The sequence below is a fragment of the Nannospalax galili genome, unplaced genomic scaffold (genome assembly GCF_000622305.1).
Source record: "Nannospalax galili isolate Female #2095 unplaced genomic scaffold, S.galili_v1.0 scaffold471, whole genome shotgun sequence".
In the NCBI taxonomy this organism is placed as follows: domain Eukaryota; kingdom Metazoa; phylum Chordata; class Mammalia; order Rodentia; family Spalacidae; genus Nannospalax; species Nannospalax galili.
In genome coordinates, this window is record NW_008330333.1 from 1,852,563 (window position 1) to 1,868,884 (window position 16,322).

The 16,322-nt window shown below is 40.4% G+C and overlaps 1 protein-coding gene across 2 annotated transcripts in view; it reads right to left on the reverse strand.

Moving 5' to 3' along the window:
* Crebbp (CREB binding protein) overlaps positions 1 to 16,322 on the reverse strand; it is a 155,059-nt gene that overhangs the window by 10,623 nt on the left and 128,114 nt on the right. For both annotated transcript variants that reach the window (XM_008846197.1, XM_017801517.2), the window contains 8 exons: positions 16,052 to 16,291; positions 15,553 to 15,641; positions 8,209 to 8,289; positions 6,510 to 6,566; positions 5,644 to 5,721; positions 5,267 to 5,334; positions 1,290 to 1,440; positions 806 to 952 (listed from right to left, as the gene is read on the reverse strand). In XM_008846197.1, coding sequence (XP_008844419.1) covers positions 806 to 952; positions 1,290 to 1,440; positions 5,267 to 5,334; positions 5,644 to 5,721; positions 6,510 to 6,566; positions 8,209 to 8,289; positions 15,553 to 15,641; positions 16,052 to 16,291 — 911 coding nt within the window. The remainder of the gene's footprint in view (positions 1 to 805; positions 953 to 1,289; positions 1,441 to 5,266; positions 5,335 to 5,643; positions 5,722 to 6,509; positions 6,567 to 8,208; positions 8,290 to 15,552; positions 15,642 to 16,051; positions 16,292 to 16,322) is intronic.

Here is a 16,322-nt window from a genome sequence, read left to right on the forward strand (position 1 = left end):
CTAAAACTAAATTAACTCTGGGTCAGATACTTCATTTGAACACGGGCATTCAACCATCTCCACCCTGGACTCCCCAGAGTGACTATCCTGATGAGGCAAAGGAAGAGTAGGGCCACACACAACACAAATGTACCTCATTATCATCAAGATAACTCATTTTCCACTAGTTTATAGAGGAAAATAAAACTAATTGGTTTGGTCATTTAATTGTGGCTTAATTAATTTCCAGTACCAAAGCACATAGCTAACCCTAAGGCATCTGAGCCTTAATCTATTCCCATACAACATGGGGCTGAAAGACATATTCAAAAGAAGAGATGAGGGCTGGAGAGATGGCTCAGTGGTTAAGAGCACTGACTCTTCTTGCAGAGGACCCAGCTTCGATTCCCAGCACTCACATGGCAGCTGACAACCATCTGTAACTACAGTTCCAGGGAATCCGATGCCCTCTTCTAACCTCTACTGCATGACATGAGTGCACTTACATACATGCAGGCAATATACTCAAACACATAAAATAAAAATAAAATAATTTTTAAGGGCTGGAGAGATGGCTCAGCGGTTGAGAGCACTGACTGCTCTTGCAGAGGACCTGGGTTCGATTCCCAGCACCCACATGGCGGCTACAAACCGTCCTTAACTCCAGTTCCAGGGGAATCTGACACGCTCATCTGACCTCCGCAGCATTGCAGGACACAGATGCACTCACATACATGCAAACAATACACACATACACATAAAATAAAAATAAAAAAATATATTAAAAAATATTTTTTTAAAAAAGAAGGAAGAGGTGAAAGAGTACCTTGTGTTTGGAGGGGGGCAATCAGAGCCATATTCTTGCACATGCATCCCAAAAAAGCACACATCTACTCCATCGATCTCCTCGAAGGCAAAGAGCGCTTTGGTTCGATATGGGAAAGATTCAGACATTTCTCCTGAGTCCACAAACCTGAAAGAGAAGTCAGAGCCTTGTGTGTGCAAATGTGTGTTCCTGTAGCTCCTGTGCTAAACCTGGTCTATGTAGAAGAGCTCAAAGCTCAGCTACCTTTTGGAACAACAGTCAGAGCTCGTCTCACTGGCCTCAGCAGCTTCAAGGCTATGCTACAATTTTTCCTGGTCCCATTTCTTGGGCCTGGAAACTGCATCTCTGCTAATGATTTTGGGATTCAGGAAGAAGGGCCAAGAGTTACTTGCCATAAGCCTCTCTGTACAGAAACACTCAGAACTCTACAAAGACATGAGTGGGGACTAAACAACAGTTTAGCACATGAAGAGAGAACACAAACCTTGACTTCATCCCAGGCTTGACTTCCACAGTCTTGTCTGAGCTCGCCACCACTCTGACAAAAACCTCCCCAGCTTCAGGGTGATTCTGGCGCCGTAAAAACTTGTTCACTCGGTCTTCCAAGTGGTTTCCCAATCGTGTGGTCTGCAGTCCTAGGAAGTCCAAAACAAGCAGGGTAATGGTTAGGTAGGGCTGCTGAAGCTGTAGGATTTGCCTCTTTGCTTTGGCACAGTCTATTTTCAGGGGCTAAGTACAGAAAGGGCATGGTCCTGTGGCATGAGTGGCTTATGAAGGAAAAGTAGATTGTGGGACTGTAGGAACTTTCGCTTCCTGTGAATTATTTATCTGTCTAGATGTTTCTGTCCTTTTCTAACAGTAAGGGACAGGAGAGCCACAAAGATGGTCCTGAAATGGACAGAACTGAGGATAATGTGCCCTCTCTGCTCTTTGCCCTTCTCCTGGGAGGCTGGGATGGACTGGAAGATAAGCCCTGCCCTGGGGTGATACTGAGCAGAAGGCTCCGGTGCTGTCAACTAACTTCACAACTGTCTTCCAAGGATTTTACCAGGCAGACTGCTTCTTGAACCAGAACTCTAACAGCAACAGGGAATATGGCATACCCTTGGTTAAGTTAATGATTGAATTTCTCTCCACCTAGCTCTACTGCAATCTAAAATGGAAAACGTAACACTTGAGGAGCAAGGACCAAGTCATCATGCATAGTCAAGGACTGCTTGCTGCCTTGTGAACACACTGCTAACCTGGAAGAAGGCAGGCAGGCATCAGATTAGCCTCAGTCTACCTCATCACCATCTGGATGAGGTGGCCTGTCCTGAGCTGGCTCTTCGCCTAACCTCAAGAAACAGCCCATGTGACCACTGTGACAAAAAAACTACTGGAGGCAAAACATTAGAACAGAGAACTTGTATGCATGGCAAGAGGACTAGAATGTGAGAGTTACAAAAGGTTCAGTGATTATTAATATAGACCAATTTTGGAGGGGTAGTGCTGGGGCTTTGAACCCAGGACATGACACAAACTAAGTACACACTATATGCCCCCAACTCAGATGACAGATTTTTAGTTATTTTTTTTTTAATTTTTAATTTTATGTGTATGAGTGTACTACCTTCATGAATGTAAGTGCACCCATGCCATGCAATGCCCATGGAGGACAGAAGAGGGTGGCAGGTGCCCTAGAATTCAAGTTAGGAAAGGTTGTTAGCTGCCATGTGGGTGCTTGGCATCAAACCTGAGTCCTCTGCAAGAGCAACAAGTGCTCTTAACTGCTGAGCCATCTCTCCAGCCCAGATATTTTTGTTTTAAAGAGACAAGGTCTCACTATGTAGCAAAAGTTGATCTCAAACAAGGAGACCCTCCTGTCTTATCCTAAGCACTGGGATTACAGGTATTTGCCACCATGCCCAGTATAGATGATAGACTTTTTTTTTCTTTTTTTTGGACTTTTTTGAGACAGGGTCTCCCTGTACCCCAGCAGTCCTGGAACTCATTATGTAGACCAGGCTGGCCTTGAACTCACAGAGATCCACTTGACTCTGCCTCCCAAGTGCTGGGATTAAAGGTGTGTGCCACCATGCCCAGCTTCAGTCAGTGTTCTTAATTGCTGAGCCATCTCTCCAGCCCCATGCCCGGCTTGATGATGGATTTTTTTAAAATATTTTATTTATTACTTTTATTTTATGTGTATACATGGATTGCCTGAATGTAGGTAAGTACACCCGTGTTGTGCAATGCCTGAGAAGGATAGAAGAGGATGTTGGATTCCCTGGAACTGGAGTTATGGACAGTTGTTTGCTGCCATGTGGGTGCTAGAATTCAAGCCTGGGTCTTCTGCAAGAACAACCAGTGTTTTGTTTAATATTTTATTTATTATTTTTATTTTATGTGTACAAGTGTATTCCCTGCATGTATGTGAGTGCACCCATGTAGTGCAATGCTGCAGAGGTCAGAAGAGGGCTTTGGATTCCCCTGGAACTGTAGTTAAGGATGGTTTGTAGTTGCCATGTGGGTGTGGGTGCTGGGAATTGAACCCGGGTCCTCTGCAAGAGCAATCAGTGCTCTTAACTGCTGAGCCATCACTCCAGCCCCACAACCAGTGTTCTTAACCGCTGAGCCATCTCTCCAGCCCCAATGATGGATTTTTTAAAAAATATTTTATTATTTTTATGTATATGAGTGTATTGCCTGCACTCGTGTTGTGCAATGCCCTCGGAGGACAGAAGAGGCCATAGGATCCCCTGGAACTGGAGGTTCCAACAATTGTTAGCTGCCATTTGGGTGCTGGGATTCGAACCCAGGTCTTCTGCAAGAACAACCAGTGTTCTTAACCACTGAACCATCTCTCCAGCCCCCTAGATGATGGGTTTTTAAGACTTTTCTTCTTTACTTTTTAGTATTGTTTACATTAATGAGAAATGTAAAATGCAAATCTAGGGGGCTAGAGAGAAGGCACATCAGTTAAGAGCACTTGTTGCTCTTTCAGAGGACCTGGGTTTGTTTCCCAGAATCTCTATCAGGCAGCTCACAACCCCCTGTAACTCCAGGGACTCTGACATCCTCTACTGGCCTTCCCAGGTACTGTGTGCATGTACATGATGCACATACAGTCACGTATAAATTAAAAAATTAATTTTTAAAAAAGTTAAATCTGAGGCTGGGAGAGATGGCTCAGCGGTTAAGAGCACTGACTGCTCTTGCAGAGGACCCGGGTTTGATTCCCAGCACCCACTTGGCGGCTACAAACCATCCTTAACTCCAGTTCCAGGGGAATCCAAAGCCCTCTTCTTACCTTTGCAGCACTGCACGACATGGGTGCACTCACATACATGCAGGCAATACACTCATACACATAAACTGGAAAAAAAAAAAGTTAAATCTATTTAATGGCTTAGAAGACTGTACAAAAGTCAAAAAGTACCTAGAAAATTCTTTTTCTGCAATAAACATACCAATAGCCGTGCTTTTGAGGGTCTATTAAGATACACCAATTAAAATAGCTTAGAGGGGAAAAAAACACTTATGGAAAGATTTTTAAAAAGCTATAGATCTGAGATTTTTTGGTTTTTTTTGGTCTTTTTGAGACAGGGTCTCCTGTAGCCTCAGCTGGCCTCAGACATGCTATGTAGACCAGGCTGGCCCTGAACTCTGCCTCCCGGGGTCCTGGCATTAAAGGTGTACACCACCACGCCCAGCTTGAGATATGTTTTATACTTTATGAGCATCAAAAGTCGTAAGCTGTACGGTTCCAGGTAAGTACCATGCTCAGCAGTCCCCAGGGCCAAGACATAGTTCTGACAAGCATAGATACAAGGACAAAGGGCCTCACAAGTCTGCCCATTCTTGATGATCCTCCTGAAGGAAATTCTCTAATTCTCAACTTTACACTGCTGCTCCGCAAGCTTTGTCCCTCAGAAGGCAGCCTCTAGCTCACACTCACAAACAGCCCCCTGCTGCCTGCACAGGACCCATCATAGCACCTTATATAGGTAAGATTTTTGGTTCTGAGATACCAGAGAAGAATCTGCCAACTAATGACCTCCCAGTATTGATGAAGTTTTTTTTTTTTCTTTTTTGGCCTTTTTGATACAGGGTCTCCCTGTAACCCCAGCTAGCCTGGAACTTACTACGTAGACCAGGCTGGCTCGAACTCACAGAGATCTGCCTCCCCTCCCAAGTCCTGGAATTAAATATGTGTGGGGCAATGCCCAGCTATGAAGCTTATTTTCTGTTTTCCAAACTTTGATAAAAAATAAAGGTTGATCATAACAGGATCAAACCAAATGACTGTTTTTAAAAAACAAACAAAAACCCCCAAATAATACTGGAAAAAAAACTTACACATGAAAACCTTGGACAACTGAGCTCTGATACCACATGTTGAGGGGCACATAAGAGAAGAAAATCTGCACAAGTTCAAAAACATGCAGTCCAAGAAACAGAAATTTTCTGCACACTTACTCTTAGCACTGAATTTGTTTTCTTTACGAGGTCTGCCAGTTTTCTTTAAGCAGTTGTCACACACAAAACTGTAAAACAAATAACGGTTGTGATCAGATTACACTCAACAGTCTAAGTGCCAAATCAGTGAAATGCAGCACTGAAATACTTTGTTGGCAGTTTAAATCACATCATTGTGAAGAGTGAGGAGACAGACGGCTTTGGTTCTACAATTTTAAAGCCGGCAAACACAAGATTTAAATTTAGAACCAACTGCCACCCCCTTAATTGATGAATACTTGCTGACAACAATGAACAAGACAAAGTGCCACAGCCGCCTCCCCATGGCTCATGCAGAGCTGCTCTACTTTGCTTGAGGATCACAGGAAATTACTCACCCCGAAGGCCAAATGATGTCATAGTGCAGAACGCAAATCTGATGCATTTTCCGGCCACACTCTTTGCAATCAACGAAACTGGGGGGCAAGAAAGCACGTTGAGTTACACATTAGGACCCACATAGCTAGTCTTGGGCAGGAACATGAATGTGTGACACATGCTGTTCTCTGAGTCACTCTGAGTGGCTCTGGCATTCATGCCTGTACTGACTGATGCAGTTGTATTTCACACACTCATCTATACTAATTTCCTAAGGGAAGAAGTGAGTTTTCTCTCCCCTTTTCCTTTTGAGACAAGGTCTGGTCATGAAGCTCAACCTGGCCTTGAACTCATGATCCATCTCCCCCAGTCTCCTGAGTGCTAGAATTAGAGGCTTGTACTGTCATGCCTAGGTAGCTTTCTTTCCGTCTTTGTGTGGCGTAGGGCTTTCATTACTTCCAATTTCCCTTCGTAACCAGAAATGAACTTTCAATTTTTTTTTAATTGTATGTATGTGTACAAACAGGTACATGTGTGAGTATGTGGAGGATATAGCTAGCTATGTGTAGTTGAGTCTTTTCTTCTACTTTTACATGGGTTCTGGGGATTGAACTCAGGTTGCCAGGTATGACCAGCAAGTACCTGATTCACTGAATCATCTTGCTGGTCTCTTGGGGGTGGGTGGGAGGGGGGAGATCAGCAATTAAACAAGGTGCTATAATTTTGAGCTTTTTTTTTTTTTTTTTTTTTAAATCTGTATCTTAAAAGATAACTTCCCACATAAAATCCCATTTTTAATGTTTTCTCCTACAATCCAAACACAAGGATTAACTTTCCTCATCTAAAACCAAAATTGCACGCACGAAAGAAATGGCAATATACTCACGGTTCAGGATCTAAGGTATCATTTTTCTTCTTTTCAAACTGATCCTTGGAAATTGTCCTTGTTTAAAAAGAAAATGAAAAATCTTAATGGACGCATATATTCCACTAACAATCATTTTCCATGACTGAACATGATGTATATGTCTTATATGTATGGGCACACATGCCACAGCATACATGTGGAGGTTAGAGGACAATTTTGTGGAGTTGGTTCTTTTTCTACCTCTTAATGTGGGTTAAGGGACAGAACTCAGGTTACTGGCCCCTTCTCTGTTTCTTTAGTTCTTAAGTGATACAAAAACCAAGTTGCAGATATTAATGGTGTACTACATAATGTTTGACATGTGTATACTGCATAATGTTTAAATCAGGATAAACGTATTTATCTCCTCAAACATCATTTCTTTCGGTGGAAAACTTTTAAAATCCTTTCTTCTAGCTTTTTGAAATGTACAGCACATAACTGTAACAGTCACCATACTCTGCAATAGCACTACATAGTTTCTTGCTTGCATCTAACTGTACACAGTACGCACTGACTAGCCTTTCCCCATCCCTATCTCTTACAGCTCAATGATTAACCATATGATCAGCCCAAAGAATTAAGATGACAACGGAAATAAAGCCATTTCTGGGCACAGCCTTCCTGTCCATGGAGCTTAGCTACTTTGGTGCCAGATTTCCAACATGACCAGAAGCCTGGAAGACTGGGGAACCCAGTCTGGATAAAAGAGAACCACAAAATGCTTGGCAGGCAAGGGCAGATGTGCAGACCAGCACAGGCCTTCAGGTATGCCACACATATTTACTGAGCTGAGTACCCTACTGTGGTTTTCATTTCTCTTGCCATAGTCTGGTTATTCTACAATTCAAATGTAACAAGCAAAGGGGTAATGCTGGAATGAATTAACAAACTTACATGCTGGAGCTAGTGAGCAAGAATCAGACCACCATATATATAACATTATGCTAGAAAATGCAGGACTCTCACTAACCTATTTTAGTTCAGTAAAAGATGTAGGTTTAAATGGAAAATACACTCCAAAGTTTAAAGAAAGTGGGGGTGGAGGTGGGGTAGGTTATGTATACAAAGCTTACTGTCTCTGAATAAGGTTTCTTAGGTGTAACTGTAAAAGTTACAATTTCCCCAGAGTTTGACAACTATAAGAAAAAAAGCTTTTTTGTTGTTACTGTTGTTAAACTTCAAGGCTCAAGTCCAGAGGAGAACACTGAACTACAGTGGAAAGCTCCAGCAACCCTGCCTTGAATGGAGGATGGAGAGATGGTGTTGCTGTTTGGCTGACACCCACATCTTTTTTTTTTTTTTAATTGATTTTTATTTTATGTGCATGAGTAGTTTGCCTATATGTATGTAAACATACCACATGCATGCAATGCCCACAGAGGCCAGATCCCCTGGAACTGGAGTCATAAATAGTTGTTAGCCAACATGTGGGTGCCAGGAACTGGACCAGAGTCCTCTGCAAAAGCAGTCAGAGCTCTTAACTGCTGAGTCATTTTTTCAGCTCCCGACACCTACATTTTTAAGTACAATTATCTATGCCCATGCAACCATGGTTACATTAAATGCAGGCACAGTTAATATGTCAAGAAGAAATACAAACTGCACAAAGGTAAAAATGGCACATTCTGGCTTTCTCTTTAGTTATGGACACAGGGAAATATGAAATTATACTTACGTCTGAGGTTGGGAAGGGTCGTCACCCAGGGTCACATTCTCGCCCTGGATCTCTGTGAAACACTTCTCACAGAAATGATACCTGTCAGCAAGAAGGCCATACTTGGGTGAACTGGTCCATCACAACATACAGTCACCCAAGCAACGAAGCCACCAATCAGAGCAGGGCAGAGCACCACGACGAAGGGGGGGCGTTGTTGGTTGATTGATGGGTCAGTAAGGACAATGAAAGGAACAGGGGGCAGGTGGGGAAGGGCAGGATTAGAGAACAGGGAAGGGAACAAATAGCACAGACACAGAGGTAAGACGCAAACACCAGACAACACAAAGCAGAAAGCCAAGGCAAAGCATTGATTAGCATTCGGTCTCATTGCACACATCACAGGCCATCATCACTAACAACGACAGGCTTGGTCCGGCTCCAAGATGCAAATACTTTTAAGGAGTTAATACTAGGATTGCATGGAGCCTAAATTTAGGAATCTGAATTTTGTTATAAAGTCAAGTATTTCGCCAGGGTTTAAGATAGAAAATTTTACTTTGAACAACAGTATGAGAAAAAAAAAGTCTTTAAAAAGAAAGTTAAACTGAAATAGCTTTATTTTTCAAAATGGAAATTTTATGCTTCACAGCATCAGAAGTTTTATTTTTGGTATATAAGCCAGATCTTTCAATGTGTGACAAATGTTGAGCACGCAGAACTGGTTTTAATTTTCTTTTATTTTTCTCGTGTTAATCACTTAGTTATAACTGTGTTAAAATACAAATGAAACCAAATCCATATCCTAGACAGACACTTAACAGAAATGCAGTCAGGGTCAAAGACTTTCCAGCCATTTATTAATAAAATATACAGAGAAAAAATTGTGATATATTGTATAAACAATACAATATATGCAAATCTATGAACAACTTTAAATAAAGAGTTTTAAAATTCACTTCTATAAGCTTTAGTTTGAATTTTGGTGCTGGGATCAATCATTCATCTTGAGATACTTGGCAATTGATTGTTCTGACTTGGTAAGAACCCAAGTTAAGCAAATTTACAGAGTAAAACTTTAAGTAGCACAATCTGCATTTGAAAAATTATCCATCATCCCAATTTCTTGTCTGATAATAATAAAGAGCCTAGGCTCACACTATTAAGTAAGAACAATTACAATAAAGACTATTAAATGTTTGGAAAGGACATGAGAAATTAACAAAAAAGCAGGCAGATTCTGCATAAAACAAGATGAATGCACAACAGTACTATAAAATAAACAAGATGAATGAAGGTGAATTACACAAGCAAAAGATGAGCATAAGCTAGCAATGGCAGCATGATAAAATACAGGTTTAGTGCTCAGGACTACATCTACAGGATGCCAAAAAGGATTAGTATTAGGGACACTGTGACGAGCCAAGCTGACCCACCCCCCAGTGCCAAGTGAGACGAAGTAGCTAAAATCTTACTCCCTTGCTCACTCACTGCTCACCCACTCACTCACTCGTTCAGCTACAGAATGAGACATGGACGATGGGGAAAGATCCCCACAAGTCCCAGTTTTAGTCTTAAAGTATTGAGCATTTTGTCCACAGATTTCATTAACAAAAACATACAGCCAATTTAAAGCATAAAACTTCAGAGCATTGAAAACACCTCTAGGTTATTCAATTTTCCACATTTGGTTGATGAACAGGGCAGATTCAGTGCAGATAATGACTCAATTAACAATAGTTTCTTGCCAGAACAAGATTAGAAACAGACTGGGAACAGACAGATTAACATTCTTTTAAAATATATGTATATTTCTGAATGAACTTTTAGCAATGTCTTTGTCATTCACTATTTTGTAAATATTCTTTTTAAAAATTTTTTATTTTTATTTTATGTGTATGAGTGTTATGCCTGCATGTGTGTAAGTGCACCCGTGTCATGCAGTGTTCTCAGAGGACAGAAGAGGGCATTAGATCCCCTGGAACTGGAGTTATGGACAGTTATTAGCCATGATTGTGGGTGCTGGGATTCGAACCTGAGTCTTCTGCAAGAACAGTCAGTGCTCTTAACCACTGAGCCATCTTCTCTGACCCCTATTCTGTAAATATCTTACAGAGACTTAAAAGAACTTCCACATAATAGAAGAAGGACATAGCAATCACTGACAAGAAAGTAAAAAAGTACAAACCAATTTAGTGTCAACCAAAACAATATATAAAGTCAACATTCCCTCAAAGCCAAATAGTTCTCTTTTCAAATAAAGTACAGAACTGAGTGATCCATTCATTATACAAGCAAATGGAAAACACTGTGGACCAGCAAGAACTGCCAGACACAGTTGAAATGAAACCACCATAATCACAAATGAGTCTCAATGATTTTGAAAACCTGGGAAATTTTCTTAGCTTTTTTTCGGTCAGGGCATTGAATCCTAGCAATATTCCAGGACACAAGAACTACAAACCCATCATTTTCCAATGGCAGAAGCTAATGTAGAAAGGAGCACTGATGGTTCAAAGGAAGCCCCTGGGGTGGCTGAGACAACCTAAACTCTCTGTGTATGTGACCAACTCCCACTCCTGAGACTCACAGGGTCATAAAGTTGGAGGGATGTTAATAGACTCCAGTGTCTGTCCCAAAGCACTAGCAGAGAAACTATAGATATTCTAGCCTGTTTATTAAGACGACAAGAGAGCATACTTCATTCATACCACCACTTAATCAGCCTCCAGTAAGATGAAGACAATGTAGAGGAAGGTGGTGCGCCATCCTTCCAATTTAGCTGAAACAAGTCTGATCCCGGGGAACAAAAGCTGATGTAGACTATCTTACTATTACCCAGTTCACACTTTATTCTCCCTAGAAATAAAGGTCCAGAAGTTCACTTTTCAGCCATAACAGCCTGAATGATACTCTGCCTTGTGTGAAGGAAGCAGTGTGATGAATACGAACCGCCAAAGAGAAATACTTCATGTAATTCAATGAAGAGGTGATTGCTAAATGAGTGCATGTTAACTATATGGTTTAGCTGTGAGAGTAGTTCAATGATGAAGTTTTCAAATGCAGATTGTTTTAAGCACTGTATCAGTATTTACAAACTGGAATATCTATAGGTAAGTTCTATATTATCTGTAGATAATTATTGGAAAAGCTGAAACAGTTTACAGAAAGTGAGTTACTTTCTAATTTTCAAAGTAGAGAAACAAGTGAAAATATAACCACACACTAGCTTATATATTAAGAATTTCACTTGTAGCAGGACATGGTGGCACATGCCTTTAATCCCAGCACTCGAGAGGCAGATCTCTTTGAGTTCAAGGTCAGCCTGGTCTATATACCAAGTTCCAGGCCAGCTGGGGTTACAAGGGGATCCTGTCTCAGGAAAGGGGAGGAAAAAAAAAAGAATTTCACTTGTCTAAATGGTCTGTAGAATTTTTTACTGCTTTAAGTATCTAAAAGTTTAGTACAAATGACAAAACAATTATAAGAACATCATAGTGTCCATAGTTAATTTGAAAAAAAATTATAACCAATTAGTTAAACTGTTCATCGTAGAATTTGGCCACTGCTTTCTTGGAATCTCAGGGTATTAGTCAACTTACATACTGCATTCTAGAGAGCACAGAGGTATGGTAAAGCTTTTGAAATGTGTCACAGGACACAACTCCTGTATTTTCATTCTATCACTTTTGTTTAGTAAAAGTGAAATTCCATATAGAAATAAAACTGGGCATATCAAAACTTTCAGAATAGTCCTGCATTTGCCCTCCATTGCTGATCTTCCCCTAGTCCTATCAATTCTACTTAGCTTTAACTGCTCCCAATGGATAGGGCCCAAATCTGTGTAAGTCATCAAGGTAGAATTCCCAAAGGACCCAGGAACAGTGAAGGAATGCAAGGACTCAAACAGAGAGAGAGGATCGTATTTGTCCTTCTAGACCAAAATTGTGCTGGTAACAAAGTAGCAGGACAGTATTTTTCAGGGCTTAGTTAATATTAACTTGCACTCATAAAATTCTGTAACTAATAGCCAGATGTTGTGGGGTCTGCCTATAATCCCAGCACTCAGGAGACTGAGGCAGGAGGATCAAGTTTGAGGTCAGTTTGGGCCACATAGTAAGACTATACTTCAAAAACAGACCAAAAAAAAAAAGCCTTCTAATTTTATACCTAACACAATGGTTTTCAACATGGATTCCTACACATGATTTCAATGAAGACAGGACAATATGAATCTCTCAGGGAAGGCTATTGTGTCTGTATCTTGGACAAGGTGAAGTTTCACACATTATGAAATGTGCTAAGAGTCATGAAGCTAAAATCATAACTGTAGGGGACACAACTCCTCCACAATACCTGGTTCATTATGGGAGGGATTCCATTATGAGTGGCTATAGTATCCTTTTAAACTTTTTCTTAAGATGTTTCTCTTGGCAAGGTATGGTGGAACATGCCTTTAATCTCAGCACTTGAGAGGCAGGAACAAGTGTATCTCTGAGTTCAAGGCCATCTTGGTCTATATAGTAAGTTCTAGATCAGTCAGGGCTATATACTAAGACAATGGTTTTCTTTGAAGGCTTCTATTAAAAGGCTGGAGATGTAGCTCAATGATAGACCCTGGGTTCCATCCCTAGCACCAGACACCTTCCCCACTCGAGAAAAAAAAAAAAAAAAAAGAGCCTCACAAACCTCCCAAAACTTCTTTTTATGAAGACAGTGTTCAAACAGAAATTATATTCTGAATGTTAAATTGTTTTCAGAAGGATAGGTTGTATAGACTGCATGGGTAATAAATATGCCCCCAAACTATGCTGGAGAACAGTGGATCAATCACACAAGTCTCTTTTTAATGGGGCTGAAAAAATGGCTCAGCAGTTAAGAGCACTGGTTGCTCTTGCAGAGAACCTAGTCCAGTTGCCAGTACCTACATGGTGGCTAACAACTCTGTAAATCTAGCTCCAGGGGATCCATCATACTCTTCTTGCCTCTGAAGACATAGCACAACGAATCTGCAATTGCATGCATGCAGTCAAAACATTCATACACATAAAATGAAAAACAATTTTTTAAAGAATAAAGTGAAAATAAACTTAAAAAAATAAATACAATTAAAAAAAATAAAAAATTTTCACTGCCTATCTGTTTGTGTGTCTGCCCATTCATGCATGAATGTGTAGGTCAGAGGACAGATCAACAAGAGTCTTCTCTCCTACCACCATGTGGGCCTGGGCGCAAGTGTCTTAACCCACTGAAATATCACACTAGCCCTCAAATACTTTTTAAAAAAATATTATAGGTGTTATCATGAAGATGGTTGTATTGTATTTTCTTTTATTTATTTATTTATTTATTTTTTTTTTTTGGTCTTTTTGAGTCAGGGTCTCCCTGTAGCCCCAACTGTCCTGGAACTTACTATGTAGACCAGGCCGGCCTTGAATTCACAGAGATCCACCTGCCTCTGCCTCCCGGGTGCTGGGTTTAAAGGTGTGCACCACCACGCCCGGCCAGTTTTATTTTCTTTAAAAAATTACAAGAATTACTCAAAACTTGAGGAAAAAGAAATCTCAAAGTCCAAATTTGTCAGGCCTGTATATGTAACTCTGAACAAATAAAAAGACCTCTTTTAATTTTTTAAGAAGCAAGATATACGTAATTATTATGGCCCATATGAGAAAGCAAATATTCCAAACACCAAACCCTGATACAAACACTTGAACCCTAGGTTCAAAGTGCAAAGCTCGTCTTTGGTAGCACAAAGGTTCTCACTGCTGGTTCACAAAAATGAAGTCAATAGTATTGATTTAACCAAATGCTAAGATTTTTTTTTTAAATGTATATGAGTGTTTTGCTTGCATGTATGTAAGTTCACCTGTATTGTGCAGTGCCTGCGGATACCAGAAGAGAGTATCGGATCCTTGGTACCAGAGTTACAGATGGATGTTAGGCGGCATTTGAGTACTGGTAATTGAACCTGGGTCTTCTGTAAGAGCAGCCAAAGTTCTTAACCACTGAGTCATCTCTCTAGCCCCATAAAGATGTGTTTTAAGCCACTGTGCTACAGCAAGTCATGTAACAAGAGATATAAAGGAATTTAATTTTCACTTCATCTTAGCCAAAGACAGAGAAGGGATGAGGAATTTAATTTTCAAAAGAAGTCCGGGCTGGAGAGTTGGTTCAGTGGTTAAGAGTACTGAATGCTCTTGCAGAGGACCAGGTTCGAGTCCCAGCACCTAAATGGCAGCTAACAACTATCCTAACTCCAGTTCCAGGGGATCCGATGCCCTCTTCTGACTTCCGCAGGCATTGCACAACATGGGTATAACCTACCTATATGCAGCCAATACCTTCATACACTTAAAAAAATAATAATAAACTATATATTTAAAAAGTCCAAAATTATGGAAATTTCTTGTGTGGAGAATCAACAAATACTATTTTCACTGTCCAGCTTTTTAAAAAAAAAGATCAATTCTACTTTCTAATGACTTTCACATTTCAAAAAGATGGCACTATTTTTCAAGCAGGCTTACCCCTCTTAGAATCCTGAAACAGCCATGTTTTTTGTTTGTCTGCTTTTTCTTTTCTCCCTTCTTTTATTTATTTTTTATTTTTTTAATTTTTGTCTTTTTGAAGCAGGGTCTCCCTGTAGCCCCAGCTATCCTGGAACTCACTATGTAGACCAGGCTGGCCTTGAACTCACAGAGATCCGCCTGCCTTTGCCTCCCAAGTGCTGGGACTACAGGCATGTGCCACCACGCCCAGCTTCCCTTCTTTTAAACAGAGCCTTGCCAGGCAGCTCAGACTGGACTGGAACTCCAGGATCCTCTGGCCTTAGCCTCCTGAGTGCTGGACACCAGTTTTGCAAACAAGCCCAATAGAAGTTTATTCTTGAATTCATTAAAAAATGTCAGATCTCATGCTGTAGTGTTAGAAAACAGTACCCTTGTGCTTTGTTTTTTTTAAATGAAGTAGCACTAATACAAATGTTTCTACCAGACTAGTGAGGCCAAATGATTCAAGATCCGCACGCCACAAAATAAATACAACTTTTCTATTTTCTGAATATCTTGAAGAAATCATTTAATGCTTCTTCATTGTTACTCTCAACTTACTGTAAGTTATGAATGAATGCGTCTAATCCAAAGTAATGTAGCAAGTGGTTTTGGGGTTAAATTTTTCACTGTGAACATATACTTCAAAATCAGGAGACCATGAGGCTATCTGACTGACCAAAAAACACTCAATCTGTGGTACTTTTTATTGGAACTTCAGGAAATAGCGTACCCAGGCTACAATCAAGATGCACAAACTTTGTCCTAACACCTTCCTTTTGCTTTGAAGTGCAGCAACCTGAATGACGCTTACCTATTCTGATAGCTGTAGTAGGCAGCATCACGAGGAATTGTACACAGCTGCTTCCCATAGCAGCACAAAGTCTGTGGGGAAAACTCATACTGCAAAAACAAGGAGAAAATTCTAAAAATATGGTCCACTAACCATACTGAAATGTTCTAGTTCACTATGAAGTTAAGACATATGTACGTAACTTGCTAGCTAGTATATTAGATAATTTTCTAACACTCTTCATAGCCATTTCAGAACATTTTTGGATTCTATATGACAAAGTTAGTATAGCTCTGGCTTTAAATATTATAGATATGAAATGGACACAGGGCAGCCAAAAAGGCTTTAATGCAAGGCCTCCCAGTGAGTATCTCTAACATTGACCATGACATCCCTTCAGGAAGTCAACTTTGTTACAAAAGATCACACTATACCCTTGAACTCCTAGGCACACATATTTAGTCAAAATTTTCGCTGGATTAATCAGAAAACTATTTTCCAGAAAAATTCTAGACCGTACCTTGCGACCACAGCAATATCCAAGAGACTGCATGACAGGATCAATTTCTTGCTCAAAGACCTCTGCCAGTTTACTGCAAAATTTATAGACCCGGGACGTCTTACGATTATACAGCCAAGCATTGTTGAACATAAGCCAGACGTCATCCACATACTGCCAGGGTTCTTGATACTGCCCTGTATCCAGCTTCCGCTTGATAGTAGAAAGGTCCATGGGATTCTTCACAATGTCAAAATAATCCTTAAAAATAAAACAGTCAGTTTAGTGTACC